The sequence below is a fragment of the Nyctereutes procyonoides genome, unplaced genomic scaffold (assembly GCF_905146905.1).
Source record: "Nyctereutes procyonoides isolate TBG_1078 unplaced genomic scaffold, NYPRO_anot_genome, whole genome shotgun sequence".
In the NCBI taxonomy this organism is placed as follows: domain Eukaryota; kingdom Metazoa; phylum Chordata; class Mammalia; order Carnivora; family Canidae; genus Nyctereutes; species Nyctereutes procyonoides.
In genome coordinates, this window is record NW_026575117.1 from 4,039,739 (window position 1) to 4,056,504 (window position 16,766).

The 16,766-nt window shown below is 41.2% G+C and overlaps 1 protein-coding gene across 4 annotated transcripts in view; it reads left to right on the plus strand.

Annotated features, from left to right (window-relative positions):
- Positions 1-16,766, plus strand: part of DDR2 (discoidin domain receptor tyrosine kinase 2) — a 152,298-nt gene that overhangs the window by 81,149 nt on the left and 54,383 nt on the right. For all 4 annotated transcript variants that reach the window (XM_055333989.1, XM_055333988.1, XM_055333987.1 and 1 more), the window contains one exon: positions 6,544-6,652. In XM_055333989.1, coding sequence (XP_055189964.1) covers positions 6,544-6,652 — 109 coding nt within the window. The remainder of the gene's footprint in view (positions 1-6,543; positions 6,653-16,766) is intronic.

Consider the following 16,766-nt stretch of genomic DNA (forward strand, 5'->3'; position numbering starts at 1 on the left):
TATTTGAACACTGGGGTGAGCACTAGAGTGAAGCTTGTTTTTAGGGCAGTGTTTACCCTTCTAGAGCTTTTGTGTACGTATAAAAAGTGAATGTGTGGGTGTGTGTGCACTCACCCATAAAGATTTACATAGATCTTGTAACATGTTTGTTCATTCAAAAATACAACATAGACACCTAACTATGTCACTATCCAGCTCATCCTTTTAAAGTCTTGCATAGTATTTCACAGTAGGAATATACCGTAGTTTCTGGCATTCTCATATTTGTAGTAATTTCCCCCAAGTTTTTGTTATTTAAAAAAAAATATTGTGCCAACGGTGTCTTCACATCCTTGTCAACACTTTCTCTCTCTCTCTCCCTCTCTCTCTTTGATACTGGCCTTTCTGACAAGTGTGAGGTGATAACTCATTGCAGTTTTGATTTGTATTTGCCTGATGATGAATGATGTTAAGCATTTTTTTTTTCATATACCTCTTGTCCATTCATGTGTCTACTTTGGAGAAATGTCTATTCAAGTCCTTAACCCATTTAAAAATGAGGTTATGAGTTTTTGGCTATTGAGTTGTAGTATTTTTTTATATATATTCTGATTATTAATCCCTTATCAGATGTATGGTTTACAGATATTTTCTCCCATGGTATGGGTTGCCTTTCACTCTGTCGATGGTTTCCTTTGCTGTGGAGAAGCTTTTTAGTTTGGTGTAGTCCTGCTTGTTTATTTTTGTTGTTGTTGCCTATGCTTTTGGCGTCGTATCTATGAAATCATCGCCAAGACCGATGTCATGAAGCTTTTCCCATGTTTTCTCCCAGGAGTTGTAAAGTTTCAGGTCTTACATTCAAGACTTTAATCCATTTTGAGTTGATCCTTGTGTGTGGTATAAGATCAGGGTCCAATTCCATTCTTTTACATGTGGGTATCGGTTTTCTCAATACCATTTTTGAAGAGACTATTCCTTTCTCCAGTTGTGTATTCATGGCACCCTTCTCAAAGATAAGTTGGCCACAGCCACTATGGAAGACAGTATGCAGGTTCATTAAATCCTACTTCTGGGGATTTTTTTCTTTTCTTTTTTTTTTTTTAATTTTTTCAAGAGAATTGGAATCAGGATCTTGAAGAAGTACTAGCACTCCCACATTCATTGCAGTACTATTCGCAATAGCTAAGATGTGGAGACAATCCAGATATTGATACATAAATGAATAAAAAAATGTGGCCTATACACACAATGGAATATTATATTATTTGGCCTTCAAGAAGAAAGACATTCTGTAACATGCAACAACATTGATGAAGCTTTAGGACATTATGTTAAGTGAAATAAATCAGTCACAGAAGGACAAATACTGCATAGTTCCAAGATATTATAATTATATTATATATTATATCCTGCCCTCAGCCCAGCGCGTGATTCTGGATCTCCATCTGCCTGTGTCTCTGCCTCTCTTTATGTCTCTCTCATGAATAAATAAATAAAATCTTAAAAAAAATATTATCTCATGGAAGAGTGGAATGGTGGTTGCCAGGGACTGAGGGGAAGGGGAAATGGGGAGCTACTAATCAACAGGTGTAAAATTAAGATTGAGCAAGACGAATGCATTCTAGAAATCTGATGTACCACATTGTACCTACAATGAACGACAACATATTGAACACTGGAAAATTTATTAAGAGAGGAGATCTTACATTAAGTGTTCTTATCACAATAAAATAAAATTTTAAAAATATTCCAAAGCACTTCTTTGTACACACTCCATCGTGCAGGTTCATAAATCTTTCTCTAGAGTAACTAATAATAAGTGGAATAGATGGATGATAGGGTATATGCAGTTTTAAATTTAAATCATTGTCTAATTTACACAGCCAGCGGCAGAGTACAAGAGTATTTATTCCCCCACATTGTTGCCACATCCCATATTATCACACTTAAAAATTTTGCCAACCTAATGAGTCAAATTGGTACTTAATGACGGTTTTAGTGTTTGTCTTTCTGATTCTTAATGAGGTTCAGTACTTTTAGATGTTTATGGGCATTATATTGTTTCTTCTGTTAAATGCTTTTAATTTACTTGGCTAATTTTAATAGTGGTTTTCAAAAAATGATCCATGCATCCATATTTACATGGGAAGTTACTTTGTTATAAAATTTCAAAGATCTATCTTAGCCTGTTGCTTCTCTGTTATGTTTATGATGCCTTTGGTCTCAAAGGCATTTAACATCTTGATGGAAGATTTTATCACTTTTTTCATTTTTGGATTTGTTTCCTTTGTCTCATTTTGTAGGCCTTCCTTACGGTTAGCTTCTAGCAAATGCTATACTTTCTTGAAATACTTTTAGAGTTCTACTTCTACATTTTGGGCTTTCTGTTTTGTGTGTGAGTTATGGGTATACCTTTATTTGTTTCCGAATACAAATGAACTGTTTCACTGATTTTGAATACCCCTTTTAGAATTGAGTAAGTTCCCATTTATATATGAGTTTTTTCTGGGTTGCCTGTTCTCTTCATTGTTCTCTTTATATATTTCTGTGCCAATCCCACACTGGCTTTCCTGACCACCGTACCTGAAGTAGCCCTCGTTTACTGTCTACTGCATCGCCCCATTGCGTTTTCTTCATGGCACACATACACATCTCTTTAGAGTTCTTGTTTATTTATTTGTTGGCTTGTGGATTGCAAGCTCCATGATGGCAGCTCCAAGCTGCCTTTTTTAGCACGTGGACTAGCACCCGTAGACACTTAGAGCATAGCTACTGGAAGAAGGGATGAAAGAACACCCCTTGGGCAAGGATATTTACAGTTGAGCTTTATTTTCAAAACTTGCATGAATTGTCAAAAGGATTTGTACTATCAACCAAAGAAGTGGATAGAGAAGGGCCTTTCTACATCCTTGAAGTTCCCCTATGTGTGTTTGTGGCTTCTGCTCACATTGTCACATTGCTTAAATATGGAACCCTTGGAAAAACTCCCCCAAAGGGGCAGAAAAGGGTGATGTATGCTTATCATAAACCTCGGGTACACTTCCTTTTAGGGTATGGAATTTAGCGTGGCCAAATGTAGTCACTGAATATGTGGCCCAAGGCAATCATTAATTCACGCTGCAAATATTTATCCAGCACTCTGGTAGGTGTTGAGAAAGCAATGGCGAGTAGAATAAACATGGAACTTATAGGGGGAGGGATGTAGGGGGAGACCCCAATTAGACACTACAGCAAAGAGTATGTAATTAGAAACTAGGATCATTTCTTTGTAGAAAAATAATAAGAAGCTTTTAGCGCGTGCAACCAGAGGGCCAGAGAGTAGTTCACAGAGGAAGTGACTGCTGAACAGAGCTTTGATGTAGACAAAGAGAGCACGAAGCATTTTGGCGGAGGTCCTGAGGCAGAAGCAGGAGTGTAGCTCTGGTGACGTGCGTGGGCAGAGGCCAGATCAAAGGATGATGACAAAAACAAAACAAACGACGACGACGACGACAAAACCCACGTGGGTATTGGAGTAATACAAACCCTGGGTTCGCATGAATTTTGGCACCTGTCAGCTGTGTAACCAGATCAGTTTTAACCTCTTCCTCCTCAGTTACCTTGCTGATGAAAACTAACCAACTTGGGTTACCGTGAATATTACATGAGAGAGTCTGGCATGTGTCAGAGATCCGTGGTGTAGTTAGGGTACTTCACTTCTTCCGTGTTTGTTAGCTGCCAACACCTTAATTTTAAGCAAGCAAAGCAGAAATAGTCACTTGTTTGGGGGATTCACAGCCTGAAACCAAGCTGCAGTTTCCAAAAGGAAATGCAGTCAAAATTTTTTGAGCATCTAATAGGTTCTACTTCATTCCGTGAAAAACCATTTTTGAGCACCTGCTTTGTGCAAAATAGAAAGTATTCTTCTGGGGATACAAGGATGAGCCATTTTGAAGGTAATGACTACATGGGGTACATTTATAACTATGTCACAGAGAATCTACAGGAGGCAAGATCAGTGTGTGTTTTGGTGAACGAGTGAGGTATAAAAGACGGTCCCAGTAGAAGGAACCACCGGGGATGGCTATGGAGGGGAGGAGGGCATGGCCAACAACTCAGGAGAAAGGTGCCATGAGAGAGAATTGTAGGATTCCCTTACAAAAGGAGAGGGCAGTTGGCCTCAGCAGTGCTCGCAGGGCCAAATGGTTGCACGCAAGGAGCTCAGTCTTTGTGGAAGGGCATCCTGATCGTGGTCATGGCTGGTGCTGGAGTACAGCCACTACCATTGTCTCCAAGATTTGCCTGCGTGCTTCTCTGGACATACTAGTTTGGGGACTCATTGATGGAAACACGACGTTCCTGCTGCTGGCAGTGACTAGGGATGCTGCGACACATATCTACCCATCCAAATCAGTGCCATGAGACCATGCTTATCTTTTGTGGTCTTTGGATCACCCATCGCTGGCCCCCACCATAAGGCCACTTTAGTCTTGTGTGTTTGATTAGTTTTGGCTCCATCCTCTTCAGGCATATGAATAACTGCTTTGGTGTTTTTTTTTTTTTTTTTACCACTTTTTTTGAGGAGGGCAGATCAGAGTTCTACTACCTAGAAAACATAATGGAAAGCTTCTGTTTCCTCAAACAGTGTCTTGGCTATGTTAGCACATTATTTACTCTCTCCCCATTATAGCCCATTATAGCCCATTATAATCCTACTAGCTTTCAAGAACCTGATCAGATCAGAGTTCTCCGTGAAGCCTTCTTTAATCACCCCAGCTGAACGGGATTTTGTCTTCCTTTATAATTTTGTATTACAGATTATTTATAACAGTGGATCCAGTGTTTGGTTGATGATTGGTGTTACCTGGAGGAAAATTTTGAAGAAAATTTTTATTCTAGAACAACTTTATATTTACAGAATCAATGCAAAGATAGTGCATTAAATTCCTGTTTATCCAATAGCCAGTGTGTCTCCTATTATTAACATCGTACATTAGTACAGGACCTTTGTCACAGGAAATGAACCAATGTTGATACGTTATTATTAACTAAAGTCTATACTTTATTCAGGAGTCCTCAGTTTTCCTCTGATGTCCTTTATCTGTTCCAGGATGGTCCTTCAGGGCACCACACTACCTGTAGTTATTATGTCTCCTAAGGCTCCCTTAGCTGTGACAGTTTCTTGGACTTTCTTTGGTGATCTTGACAGTTTTGAGGATTACTCAATAGGGATTTTGGAAAATGTCCCTAAATTTGGATCCGTCTGATGGTTTTCTCATGATCAGACTGAGGTAATGAGTTTTTAGGAGGAAGACCACAGAGGCTAAGTACCATTCTCATCACATCATATCCAGGATATGTAGTATCAGTATGACTTATTAGTGGTGAGGCTAACCTCCATCACCTGGCTTGAGGTAGTGTTCATCAAGTTCCTCCACTGAAAAGGTCCTTTCTCCATGTCCATACTGGGCTCTTTGGGAGAAAGTCACCATGTGCAGTTCACTCTAAGGGGAAAGGTTATGTGCCAACTCTTTTAAGAGCAGAGTGTCTGCATAAATTATTTAGAATTCTTTTGAATGGGAAATTTTTCTGTTCTCCCCATTTGTTTATTCAATCATTTATTTATATCAACACGGACTTGTAGATATTTATTTTATACCTTGAGTTATAATCCAATACTACTTTATTTATTTTGTCACTCAAGATGTTCCAGCTTTGGCCACTGGGAACTTTTTCAGTTGGTTCCGGTGTCCCTTCGATACGTCCCCATCGTTTTGGGGGGTGTATGCTTTCTTGATTTCTGTCACTAAAAGATTCTGTATGTGTCCTGCCCCAGACCTGGGATCAGCCGCGTCTCCAGGGAACTCTGGTTCCTTTTTTTTGGAGTATTGAAAACCAAGATGGGGGCACCAGGCTTACTTGCGGACATCATGGTGTCTGGCTTCCAGGCCCTCTTGGCCGACACAGCAAAGAGACCATGTGTGTATGCTAACCTGTACATATGCCTATATCTGTAAATGTTCCATATGTAACCGTATGTATCTCTATTAAGCTGAATGTGAGTTCATACTCAGTGTCTCAACCCTAAGCCCTTACCACACAGGTCATTTGGGGGAATTTAAAGACACAGAATCCCAGGTACCTACCACTCCGGAGCCAGTAAAGTCAGGATCAATATTGACCTTAGATCTTTTGAAAGGCAAACACATTAACACCATCGAATGTTTTTCTTGGTTTAGTTTTGGAATCAATATCAAAATTATGAAAACTTCATAAATGTAGTTTTTGTTTTCTCACCATTCGCAATTTGGGTAGTTTTATATCTCAGTAAAAGTTTGTTGCCTGTCTAAAATTTTGCTAATTTTAATTCCACAATCTAATAGAGTTTGGAAATTCGTACATGATGTGACTTTTGAGTGTCCCAATGGTTCTCAAAGTCTGTGATATGAAGTCCCTGATATAGAAATAAAAACTCTAAGAACACAAATATAATCGTACAAGTCATATTGATTCATGTTGACAGTATTTATGTCACTCATTTCCTCTCCTCTTTCTTGTCTTCTCGAATTTTTTGGTGGGCTACAGTCTCCAGTTCCAACACCATCTTGTGAGCTGAACTCCGTTCCCAGGATGCCCTTGATGCTGCTCCTGCTGCTGCCCATCTTGAGTTCTGCAAAAGCTCAGGTTAATCCAGGTAACACAGCCATTGCTCAGCCACATGCTGGAAGAGTCCATCAGTGTTCATCCTGGGAAAGACCCTGCCAAGGGTACCCAAAGTGTTCCTTCCTTCCTTCTCTTGCTTTCTCTTCCTTCCTTCCTTCCTTCCTTCCTTCCTTCCTTCCTTCCTTCCTTCCTTCCTCTTTTTTCTCTCTTTCTCTCTTCTCCTCCCTCCCTCTCTCCTTCCTTCCTTCCTTCCTTCCTTCCTTCCTTCCTTCCTTCCTTCCTTCCTTCCTTCTTTCCTTCCTTCCTCTTACTTTCATAATGAAACATGTCCAAAATAGAATCAGAAACTAATGTCCTGTGTCTGTATAACATCTTGACTATCACAAAAGAGTTCCTGATATAAAGTAGGGTGGAGGAAATGGGAATTAAAAAAAAAAAGTGGAAGAAGCAGGCATTTGCTTCTGCATCTTCTAAGAAACAGAAGGAGAGAATTTTTAGAAGCCATGTAGAACCTCTGCAGGTTGGATTTCCAGTTATTTTTCTCTGGTTCAGGTTTGCGTTTTACTTGGACGTCCTGTTGTGCCTTTGGGACCTTCGTCTTGTGGCCAGTCTTTCCTGCCGGGTGTGGCCATACTAAAAAATGCATGTGTTAAGAGAAATCTTTTTAGTTTCCCTCATTTTTTTAAAGTTACATGTATATTTTACCTTTAAATTGAAGTGTACGGTTTTATCCCTTGTCTATTACCCCAGCAGTGCCTCCTAACAACCTGTGTAGTGCTGGTAATTTAGTTTGGGCTTGGTTGAACTGTTTGTTGTTCTGATCTCTGGGTTCATGCACATATCCGGGAGTCAGCTGGTTATTGGTTCATCGGGGATGGTGTTGGCTCTGATGACCGGGCACCTTGGCTCTGCTCTCCTCCAGCAGACTAGTGTGGAGATGTTTTAGCAGAAATTGCACAAGAGCAAGAGCAGAAGCTGAAATGCGCAGCATTTTGCAAGCTGATGCTTCAGTCACTGAAATCTCATTGTCCAAAATGAGTGGCATGGCCAAGCCCAGCATCAGAGTGGAATGGCATAAAGAGTTACCGGGGGGAAGCCCTGAATACAGGGAAGGGTGAAGGACACCAGTCAATTTTTCATGTCAACACATAAAAATATAGGAAGGTACCCGTAGTCTAAGTGCTCAATGTGATGAATTTTGCAAACTGAATACATCCATCAGCAGGATCCAGATTACAAAACAGAGCTTCACCAGACTTGGAAGGCAGGCTCTCCTCATGCTCCTCTCCAGTTACTTCTTCCCACGCTCACCCCACGCTAAATGTTATCCTGCTTTCTAACAATATAGGTTAATTTTTGCCTGTTTTTGTACTTTATATAAGTGAAAGCAGATGATCCCTAAATACTCTTTTGTGTCTGGCTTCTTTCATTCATTGTGTTGTTTGTGACATTCATCCCTACTCTTACATGCAGTTGGCAACTGTTTGTTTTCACTGTTGTATAATGTTACTTTGTTTGACTATTTTATTTATCCAGTCTACTGTGGATGGGAATTTGGATTGTTTCCAGTTTGCATTCATCATGAACAAATCTGCTACAATCATTCTCATAAAGGTCTTTTGGCAGAACTATGTACTCAGCTTTTTGGGGTACACACCTAGAAGCGGAATTGCTGGGTTGTATGCCACATACAATATGTTTTTCTACATACTGCCAAAGGGTTTTCTGAAGGGATTTTTCGTAATTTTCCACTCCACGATAGTGTATGAGAGTTCTAGGTGCTCCATGATGTATTTGGATTTTTGAGGACATTTTTATTTTGTCCTTTTCATGTAGCATGAGGGTAGTTGTGAAAATCCTCACCCTCTACCCCTCACCAGAATCCCATCTCCACGGGATATTCTTCATACGTGAAAAGGAACTATAATCAAAACACCTTAAAACCAAAGATTTATTGGTTGAATAAACCCAGTGCCCTACTGCTTTCTTACAATGAGCTTAACTGGCACATCTCAGATCTGAACTCGGACTCCCCGTTCTTTCATTTTTCTCCTCTGGATTCCTCTCATCTGGTTGAAGTGTGGTTGCCTCTTGTTATGTTTAACAAGCCCAGATTGGATTTCGGAGGAAGAGTCGCTACGTGTGCCAAGTGGTCAAAGTTTTTGGTGCCAGGCACATCCACAGAGACTGGAATGACATGGCGGTGTTTTAATGGGTAAAACCAGAGGAGCTGTCCCTCTGTGTGAGAGCTGACCCTGCTGGATCCCTGCGGCAGGACACGAGCTATTGGAAGATAGCAAAGAGTTATCTTTAAATCTTTTCCCCCTATTCCTGCTGTCACCCATTTCTGTTGGATCTTTCTGCCAAGGAAAAAGAAATAAAGGTCTTGACTTGCAGAGATCTTTATAGGAACATAGAATATTTGAAATACATTAATGAACTAATCCTTCTCTCTACCGATTTTTCTATTCTACCAAGGTAAGCTGGAGGCAAACAATGGGATATTGTAATTCATGTTACAGGATCTGGTCACCAAGCTGGGGGGTCATGGAGTCTTAGGGCTTGCACACTGATGAATGTAGAGTAGGTATATAATAAATGCACACCTATGGATTTATGGGTGACTTTTTAGAAGTCCTTATTGGTATCTATTGAGAGATGGAAAATCTTGGCCACTTATGTTTTCCCCACAGGTTGGCCACATGGAATAACTAAATGGCATCTTGGATTTAAGCCAGGAGAACTGGCTTATAAACAGATCTTATATAGAGCCAATTGTAAAAATAACAACACACATTTTAATAGATTACTTGATATAAAATATTGGCTGGCAAAAAGCAACTGGGATAAGCACTAAACTTAATAATACCGAGTCTAAAATAAGCTCATTAATTTAAGTCCATTTTAGAGATTTCATCATGGCTGCTGGAGTCACCCCTCAGGGGATGCAGAGTACAGGTAGTAGATCATGACATGAGACGTGATGGCAGAGTGCTGCTGGCTCACTACTCTAAAACGCCAGAGCTTTGACAGTGGCAGTGAAGGGGTTAGTGGGGCAGGTGGTAGTGGTGGCATTTCCAGTAATGGCAGTGTTGAAGGTGGTGTTACCATTGGGGGCTGCGGTGTGGGCTCTGCAGGTCCACCCTGGAAATACTGACATGAAGGAGTATGCACACACAGTTCTAAAATGTGGGCAGTGTGCTGAGTCATCTTCCAGTTGTAACAGTGCCCCAGGGACTGGGTCCTGATGACTGTCGATTCAATGACAGAAGTCATTGGAAAAGGTCAAGGCAGTTTCCTCTGTCAAAATCATGGCTCAGGTGTGTCAGCTAGCTAGTGGTATCCCTGTCAAACAGTCATACCAACAATTTCTGAAAAACGTTCCTACAAATCAACAAATGACTTGGATATTATTAGAACATTCTGATGAATGATTTGCAGTTCACTTAGAACATAGTATTTAACTCACTCAGAAGATTATTTTGAGGAAAAACCTAGTTACAACCCTGGGTTGGTCTTAAATTAGTTGTGTGGCATTAAGCATGCTGTTGTACTTCACACTTCCTTAATCCTTTCTCCTGTAGTGAGATGAAGTTGTTCTACATGGTCTCTGAGAGCCTTTCTGGCACAAACTTACTATGATTTTATGGTGTGGGAGCCTTACTGCCTATATTGGAATATATGGATGGGCTTTAGGCTTGGGAGTAGGGTCCCTGACCTTGAATGGCTCTTTGTAAGAAAATCTGCTTGTCCCCAACTCCTGGCACTTCTCAGCCTCAGGAATCTAAAATCTGAGCTTCATTACAAGTTTGCCTTTGAGGTTAAGCACAAAGAAGATAGCTGATAAATTTTTTTAAAAAAAATTGTACCCTAAAATGCCCCCTAGTGACAGATTGGGTACAGAATAGCTGCCCCAGCCTAACATGCAGGAGTTTCATAATACTAGAAGCCTTTTGTATGGCTTTTTTTTTTTTTTTTTTTTTTTTTTTTGTCTCTGGAGGTGGGTCCAAGAAGTCTTTCAGGAAGAAGAAATAGCATAAGCTGTTGCTGGAGGGAGGGAGAGGTTCACATGGGCTGCCTGGAGGAGGGTGAGTGAGGGACCCAAAGAGGCAGCTTTTCCATCCTCTTGCAGGTCTTTGGGTCAAGTTTTGTCTCCTTCTCAACTTGAGCTGGGCTACTGGACTCAACAGGAGAGCCTGGGAGTACCTCCAGGAGAAAGAAAAGTCTTTAGACTTCACAATGAAGCATAAGAACGCTCTGGGCTTTACTATTTGTTTGATCAGCCAGCAAGGTCAGACTCCTCTAGGCTTCTCCCTCGATGGCCAGCCAGGGCCCAGAATCTCATGACTTTCTAGATAGGAGGATGAATAAAAGTGACCTGATTACCCCATACCCAAGCCCAGGGGTCTGAGGTCCTAAAGACTCACCATACCAACCCGATAATTGCTGTCTGTGAGGAGCACAAGGGCAGTTGGTCTCACCCTCTGACTTGGCCTGTGATAACTGGTTTTACTTAGAAAAGGGAAAAACAGTTCTTTTTCCCTAACAGGCAACCCAGGCATTTAGGATCCATGGTATGGAGCCAGGGCAGGGCAGGGCAGGGCTGGGGCTTCCTTCCTGTTTCCATTCCATGCTTTCCCCTCATAGGAAGCAGGCAACTTACTAGTGATTCAGAGCCCTGGGGTGGGGGAGTCCTCTTTCGGTGTCTAGAATGTTCTTCTCTCAGGGCAGAGACAAAGACATGAAGGGGTTGGGATTTTGAGAGGAGGAATTCTTGTCCTATAGACTCCAGATTTGTTTTAGGTTCCTCACTGGGGTTTTGTTATTTCCAGCATCAATCCTACTTTCTAGTAAGTTCTTCAGGTCTAGGCCAACTAGCATCCTAGGCCGTTTGTGCTGCAATGGACCTTAGTGATATTCAAGTCCCTCTTCCTCATTTGACAGATAAGGGAAGTGGTGTCAAAGGGGATGAGTGATTCATCCATGGGCACACAACTAGCTAATGGTAAAGCAGGAACTCATGGCGCTAGTCTTCTGGCTCTAAGTTCTTTCCACTAAAACCATCCAACCCCACCAGGGAGTCAGTAAGGAAATGACTTTCCCCAATAATCGTGTAATAGCTGGGCATCCTCATGGTTTCCTTTTGTGACTGCCAGTGTGCATTGATGGGGGAGAGGGGTCACTGGGGTTTGAGGGATGACCTGAGGCCAAGGAATAGGAGAAGACTAACAGGATCATACAGAGCTCGTTCTTGTAGCCTTGGTCTTGTTAGCACGCCCAGCAAGCTAGGCTGGCGCTAGAAAGCCCCTTGGGACTGACTCACCCTCGCAAAGAAACCAAAGCTCCAGAGATGCTCTGGTTCCTTTCTGCACAGAGTTGTCCTCTTGTCCTCACCCCCTTGTCTCCCACCAAAGCTGATACAAGTTAAGTTACTTACACACATTTCCAAATTGCAGAATCATTTTTGTTTCCTTGAGCTCTCCTTATTCATGTGCTCAGAGAGTGCGAGAGGGTTGGTGGGGGTCATGCAATGAGCCTGTGGTACTAGTTTCAGGTTTCTGAAACCAGATCTGAGGTGCTAGTGTTATGTGAATGTATATATATGTGTGTGTGTGAGAGAGAGAGAGGGAGGGAGGGAGAGAGAGAGAGAGAGAGAGAGAGAGAGAGAGAGAGAGAGATTACTTGCTTGCTTTATTCGGCTGAGGAGGGCCCTCAGAGGGAGATAAAAAATTCTGGGAAGGACCTCCCTGCTTGAATTTCTCTGAAGCAAGCAATGCCTGATGCAGCCCAGATTGGCTTTCTTGCTTGTGTGTGTGTGTGTGTGTGTGTGTGTGTTTGTTTGTCAAGTCTAGCCTGAGGGTGGCCTTTGGTATCCTTCCTGCCAGTAAAAGGATCTTTCTCTGGGGACAACAGAAGCTCATCTGCCCCTCAAACATCCCTGGTTGTGCCAAATAGGGAAAAAGAGAATGCAGAGTTCAAAGAAGGGTACCAACTAATATTCAATGAGCGCTTAATATATTCCTGGTGCTATTCTAAGTGGGTGTCAGCAAATTTAATCTTCACAATAATCTTATGAATTAGGTCATACTGTTATTCACAAGGGAGAAACTGAGTCCCAGGAACATTAGGTGACTCCCTCAAGATTACAGAGCTCACGAGGTGGCGGAGGGAAGATGCGATCCACCTCCAGCAGCATATTCTTGACCTCTGTGCTCTAACTGCCGCTGGGAGTGTGAGACTCACAGGATGTTCATGTGCTACACAACCGGGGCAGGTCCCCAGTGTCTTCCTGGTTGAAATACGGAAGGTATGAGAGGAAGGAATTGGTTAGGCTAGATGAAAAGAAAAAAGGAGAGCATGTGAGCTTAAGAAAAGGCACAGAGCACAAAGTAAGAGTGTGGAGATGTTTGTCATCGAGGGGTCATGAGGGCAAGAGGGAGGTTACGGTGGTACCAACACCAGGAGCCACAGAACTTTGGGATCCTTGGTATGTGACAAGTGCTTTCTGATCACAAGCTTTGTCTTCATCCGGTGATAACAAAATGCTATGCCACGTCCTTCCTCCCAGGATGCTCGTTCTTTCTACTGCCCCTTACAACAGTTAGATTTCTTATTTTATTTTTAAGTAAATTTATATCCCCTTCACCCATTTCTCCCACCCCTCTACCCCTGACCTCAGGCAACCACCGATCTCTTCTCTATGTCTGTGAGCTTGTTTTTTTTTTTTTTTTTAGATTCCCCATTTAAGAGAGATCATAGAGTATTGACTCTGACCCACTTAGCATAATGCCCTCAGGTTTCATTCATGTTGTCACAAATGGCAGGATTTCCTTCTTTCTCATAATTAAGATTCTATTGTACAATATACCACAATTTCCTTATCCATTCATCCATTGATGGACGCTTTGGTTGTTTCCACATCTTGGCTCTTATAAATAATGCTGTGGTGAACATAGGGGTGGTGGTGCATATATCTTTTTGAATTAGTGTTTTCATTTTTTTCAGATAAATATCCAAAAGTGAAATTGCTGGATCACATGGTAGTTCTATTTTTTTTAAGGTTCTATTTATTTATTTGAGAGAGAGAGAGAGAGAGAGAGAGAGAAGGAGAACGAAAGCACAAGCAGGGGGAGCAACAGAGGGAGAGAGAGAGAAGCAGATTCCCCAGTGAGCAGGGAGCTGGATGCAGGGCTCCATCCCAGGACCCCGAGACCATGACCTGAGCTGAAGGCAGATGCCTAACTGACTGAGCCACCCAGAATGGTAGTTCTATTTTTAATGTTTTCAGGAAACTCCACACTGTTTTCCATAGAGGCTACACCAATTTACATTTGTACCAGTAGCGCATAAAGATTTATTTTTCTCCATATCCTCACCAACACTTATTTCTTATCTCTCTGACACTAGCCATTCCAACAGGTGGGAGGTGAGATCTCATTGGGGTTTTGATTTGCATTCCCCTGATGATGGACAGATGTTGGATATCTTTTCATTACTTGTTTGCCATCTGTATGTCTCCTTTGGAAAATGTCTATTTGGATCTTCTGCCTGTTTTTTAATTGGATTTTTGTTGTTGTTGTTTTTGCTATTGACTTGTACGAGTTCCTTATATATTTTGGATATTAATCCCTTACCAGATATACTATTTGCAAGTATTTTTTCACCCATTCAGCAGGTTGCCTTTTCATTTGCTGATGGTTTCCTTTGCTGTGCAGAAGCTTTTTAGTTTGATGTAGTCCCACTTATTTATTTTTGCTTTTGCTGCTTTTGCTTTTGGTATCAGATTAAAAAAATTGTTGCCAAGATGCACATCAAGCAACTTACTGCCTATGTTTTCTTCTAGGAGTTCTATGATTTTAGTTTTATGTTCAAATCTTGAATTCATTTTGAGTTCATTTTTGTGCATAGTATAAGACAGTGGTCAAGTTTTATTCTTTTGCATGTGGCTGCCCAGTTTTCCCACCACCATTTATTGAAGAGACAGTCCTTTCCCCATTGTATGTTCTTGGCTCCTTTGTTGTAAATTAACTGACCACGTATGTGTGGATTTATGTCCAGGTTCTCCGTTTTTTTTTTTTTTAATGTCCAGGTTCTCTGTTTTGTTCCGTTGATCTATATGTATGTTTTTATGCAATACTGCACTGTTTTAATTACTACAGCTTTGTAAAGTATCTTGCAGTTGGGGAGCATAATGCCTTCAGCTTTATTCTTTTTCAGGACTGCTTTTGCTATTCAGATTCTTTTGTGGTTCCATACAAATTTTAGAATTATCTGTTTTTATCCCTTTGAAAAACAACCACTTGAATTTTGATTGAATCTATAGATTTCTTTGGAGAATATGGACATTTGAGCAATATTGATTCTTTCATCTATAAGCATGGAAGATATTTCTATTTATTTGTATCATCTTTGATTTCTTTTATTAATGCTTTGTAGTTTTTGATATACAGGTCTTTCACCTGTTTGGTTAAGTGTATTTCTAGGTATTTTTATGCAATTTTATTTATTTATTTTTTTAATGCAATTTTAAATGGGATTGTTTTCTTTATTTCTCTTTCTGATACTTCATTTTTAGTATATAGAAATGCAACAGATTTTTGTGTATTGATTTTATATCCTATAACCAGGATGCAGGTTCCTTTTGCTATCATATTTTTTAAAGATTTTATTTATTTATTTGTTTACTTATTTAAGAGAGAGAGAGAGAGCAAGAGAGAGAGAGTGAGCATGAGCAGGGGAAAGAGAAGAGGGAGAGGATCTTCAGCAGATTCCCCAGTGAGCAAGGAGCCCGACACAGGGCTTGATCTCATGACCCTGAAATCATGACCTGAACCAAAATCAAGAGTTGGATGGTTAACCAACTGAGCCACCCAGGCGCCCCTTGTATCATATTTCAACAAATCTGAGACCAACGTATTCTAAGATGTAGACAGGCAGTAAGCCCTCCTGGGTCGTTGGTCCAGATTGTTCCCCAAATTGGTGATTCTTCTTGACCCTGAGATAGTGTAGAGACTGAGTGCTGACACACAGTGTGATGCCAATGTGGTTGGTGAATAGACCATGACAATGGAAATCAAGAGACCTAGAGTCTGATTCCAGCTCTGTCACTATCTAGCTTTGTGACTTTAGGTAAAACTCTGTATACAACTTTACTCACTTATAAAATGGAGGGAATAAACTCCACCCTCTGCACTTCACACAGCTATTATAGGGGGTCCAAATGAGATATAAGGGAAGTTAACGGGCTTTGGAACGTTACATGCAAATATTAAGGGTTGTGATTTGTTACTTTTGGAAGAAAAGGAAAATAAAATAAACCAAATACCATAAAACAATGGTTTCTATTTAGCAGATGATGGGGGAAGAAAGAAAAAAAGAGTTCATTAGTGACCATTATGGTCCGTTGTGGTTTCCAAGAAAGACTCAAGTTACCTTTGGGAATTGGGGGCTTCTGACAATCCTGAACTCTGGCCATCCTGACTCCAAGGGGACACGGGGCCCTGTGCCCAGGCGAGCTTATCCACAGCAGTGTGTTTTTCTGAGGGAGAATACTGTGATTGTTGACTTAGCTTTTGGTCCTAGCCAGCAGGACTCTGAAGAGCATGGATGTGGCAAGATTAGGCCTCCCAGAACTTTTCGTGGTTTGGATGCATACACAGTAAAGTAAAAGTTAAGACATCCAAAACAGTGAGGTTTTGGGGGAAGGGGTGTAAGTAGGAGGTGATGAGTTGTTAAAAAATATGCAACATTTCCCCCCTGCTTCACTGATGTTTATGACTTTGGTCTTTGTCTTGTTTGGTGTGGCAGTGATCTCTTGCATAGTCACGACCAACACCTATCACAGTACTTGGCTTATATAGGCAATCAGTAAGTGCTTGAGGAATGAGGAGAAGGCAGGAAGGAAGGGGGCCAAGGAGCTCCAGGCTTCTCTGTATTTTTCTGTAAAAAAAAGCATCTAAATTCTGCCATTTGAGACTTGATTTCACAAAGATGTGAGGAACCCGAGAGGGAGTTCATAAGAGTATCATCCCTTTGAATGATGGGGATGCCAAGTACAGAGGGAGTGAGCCAGAAAGAGGATGGGGACTGAAGCCCTCTAGCTGCAGCTGCTGGTGTGAAGTGCCAGGCGTCCAGCCTCCTGGTGT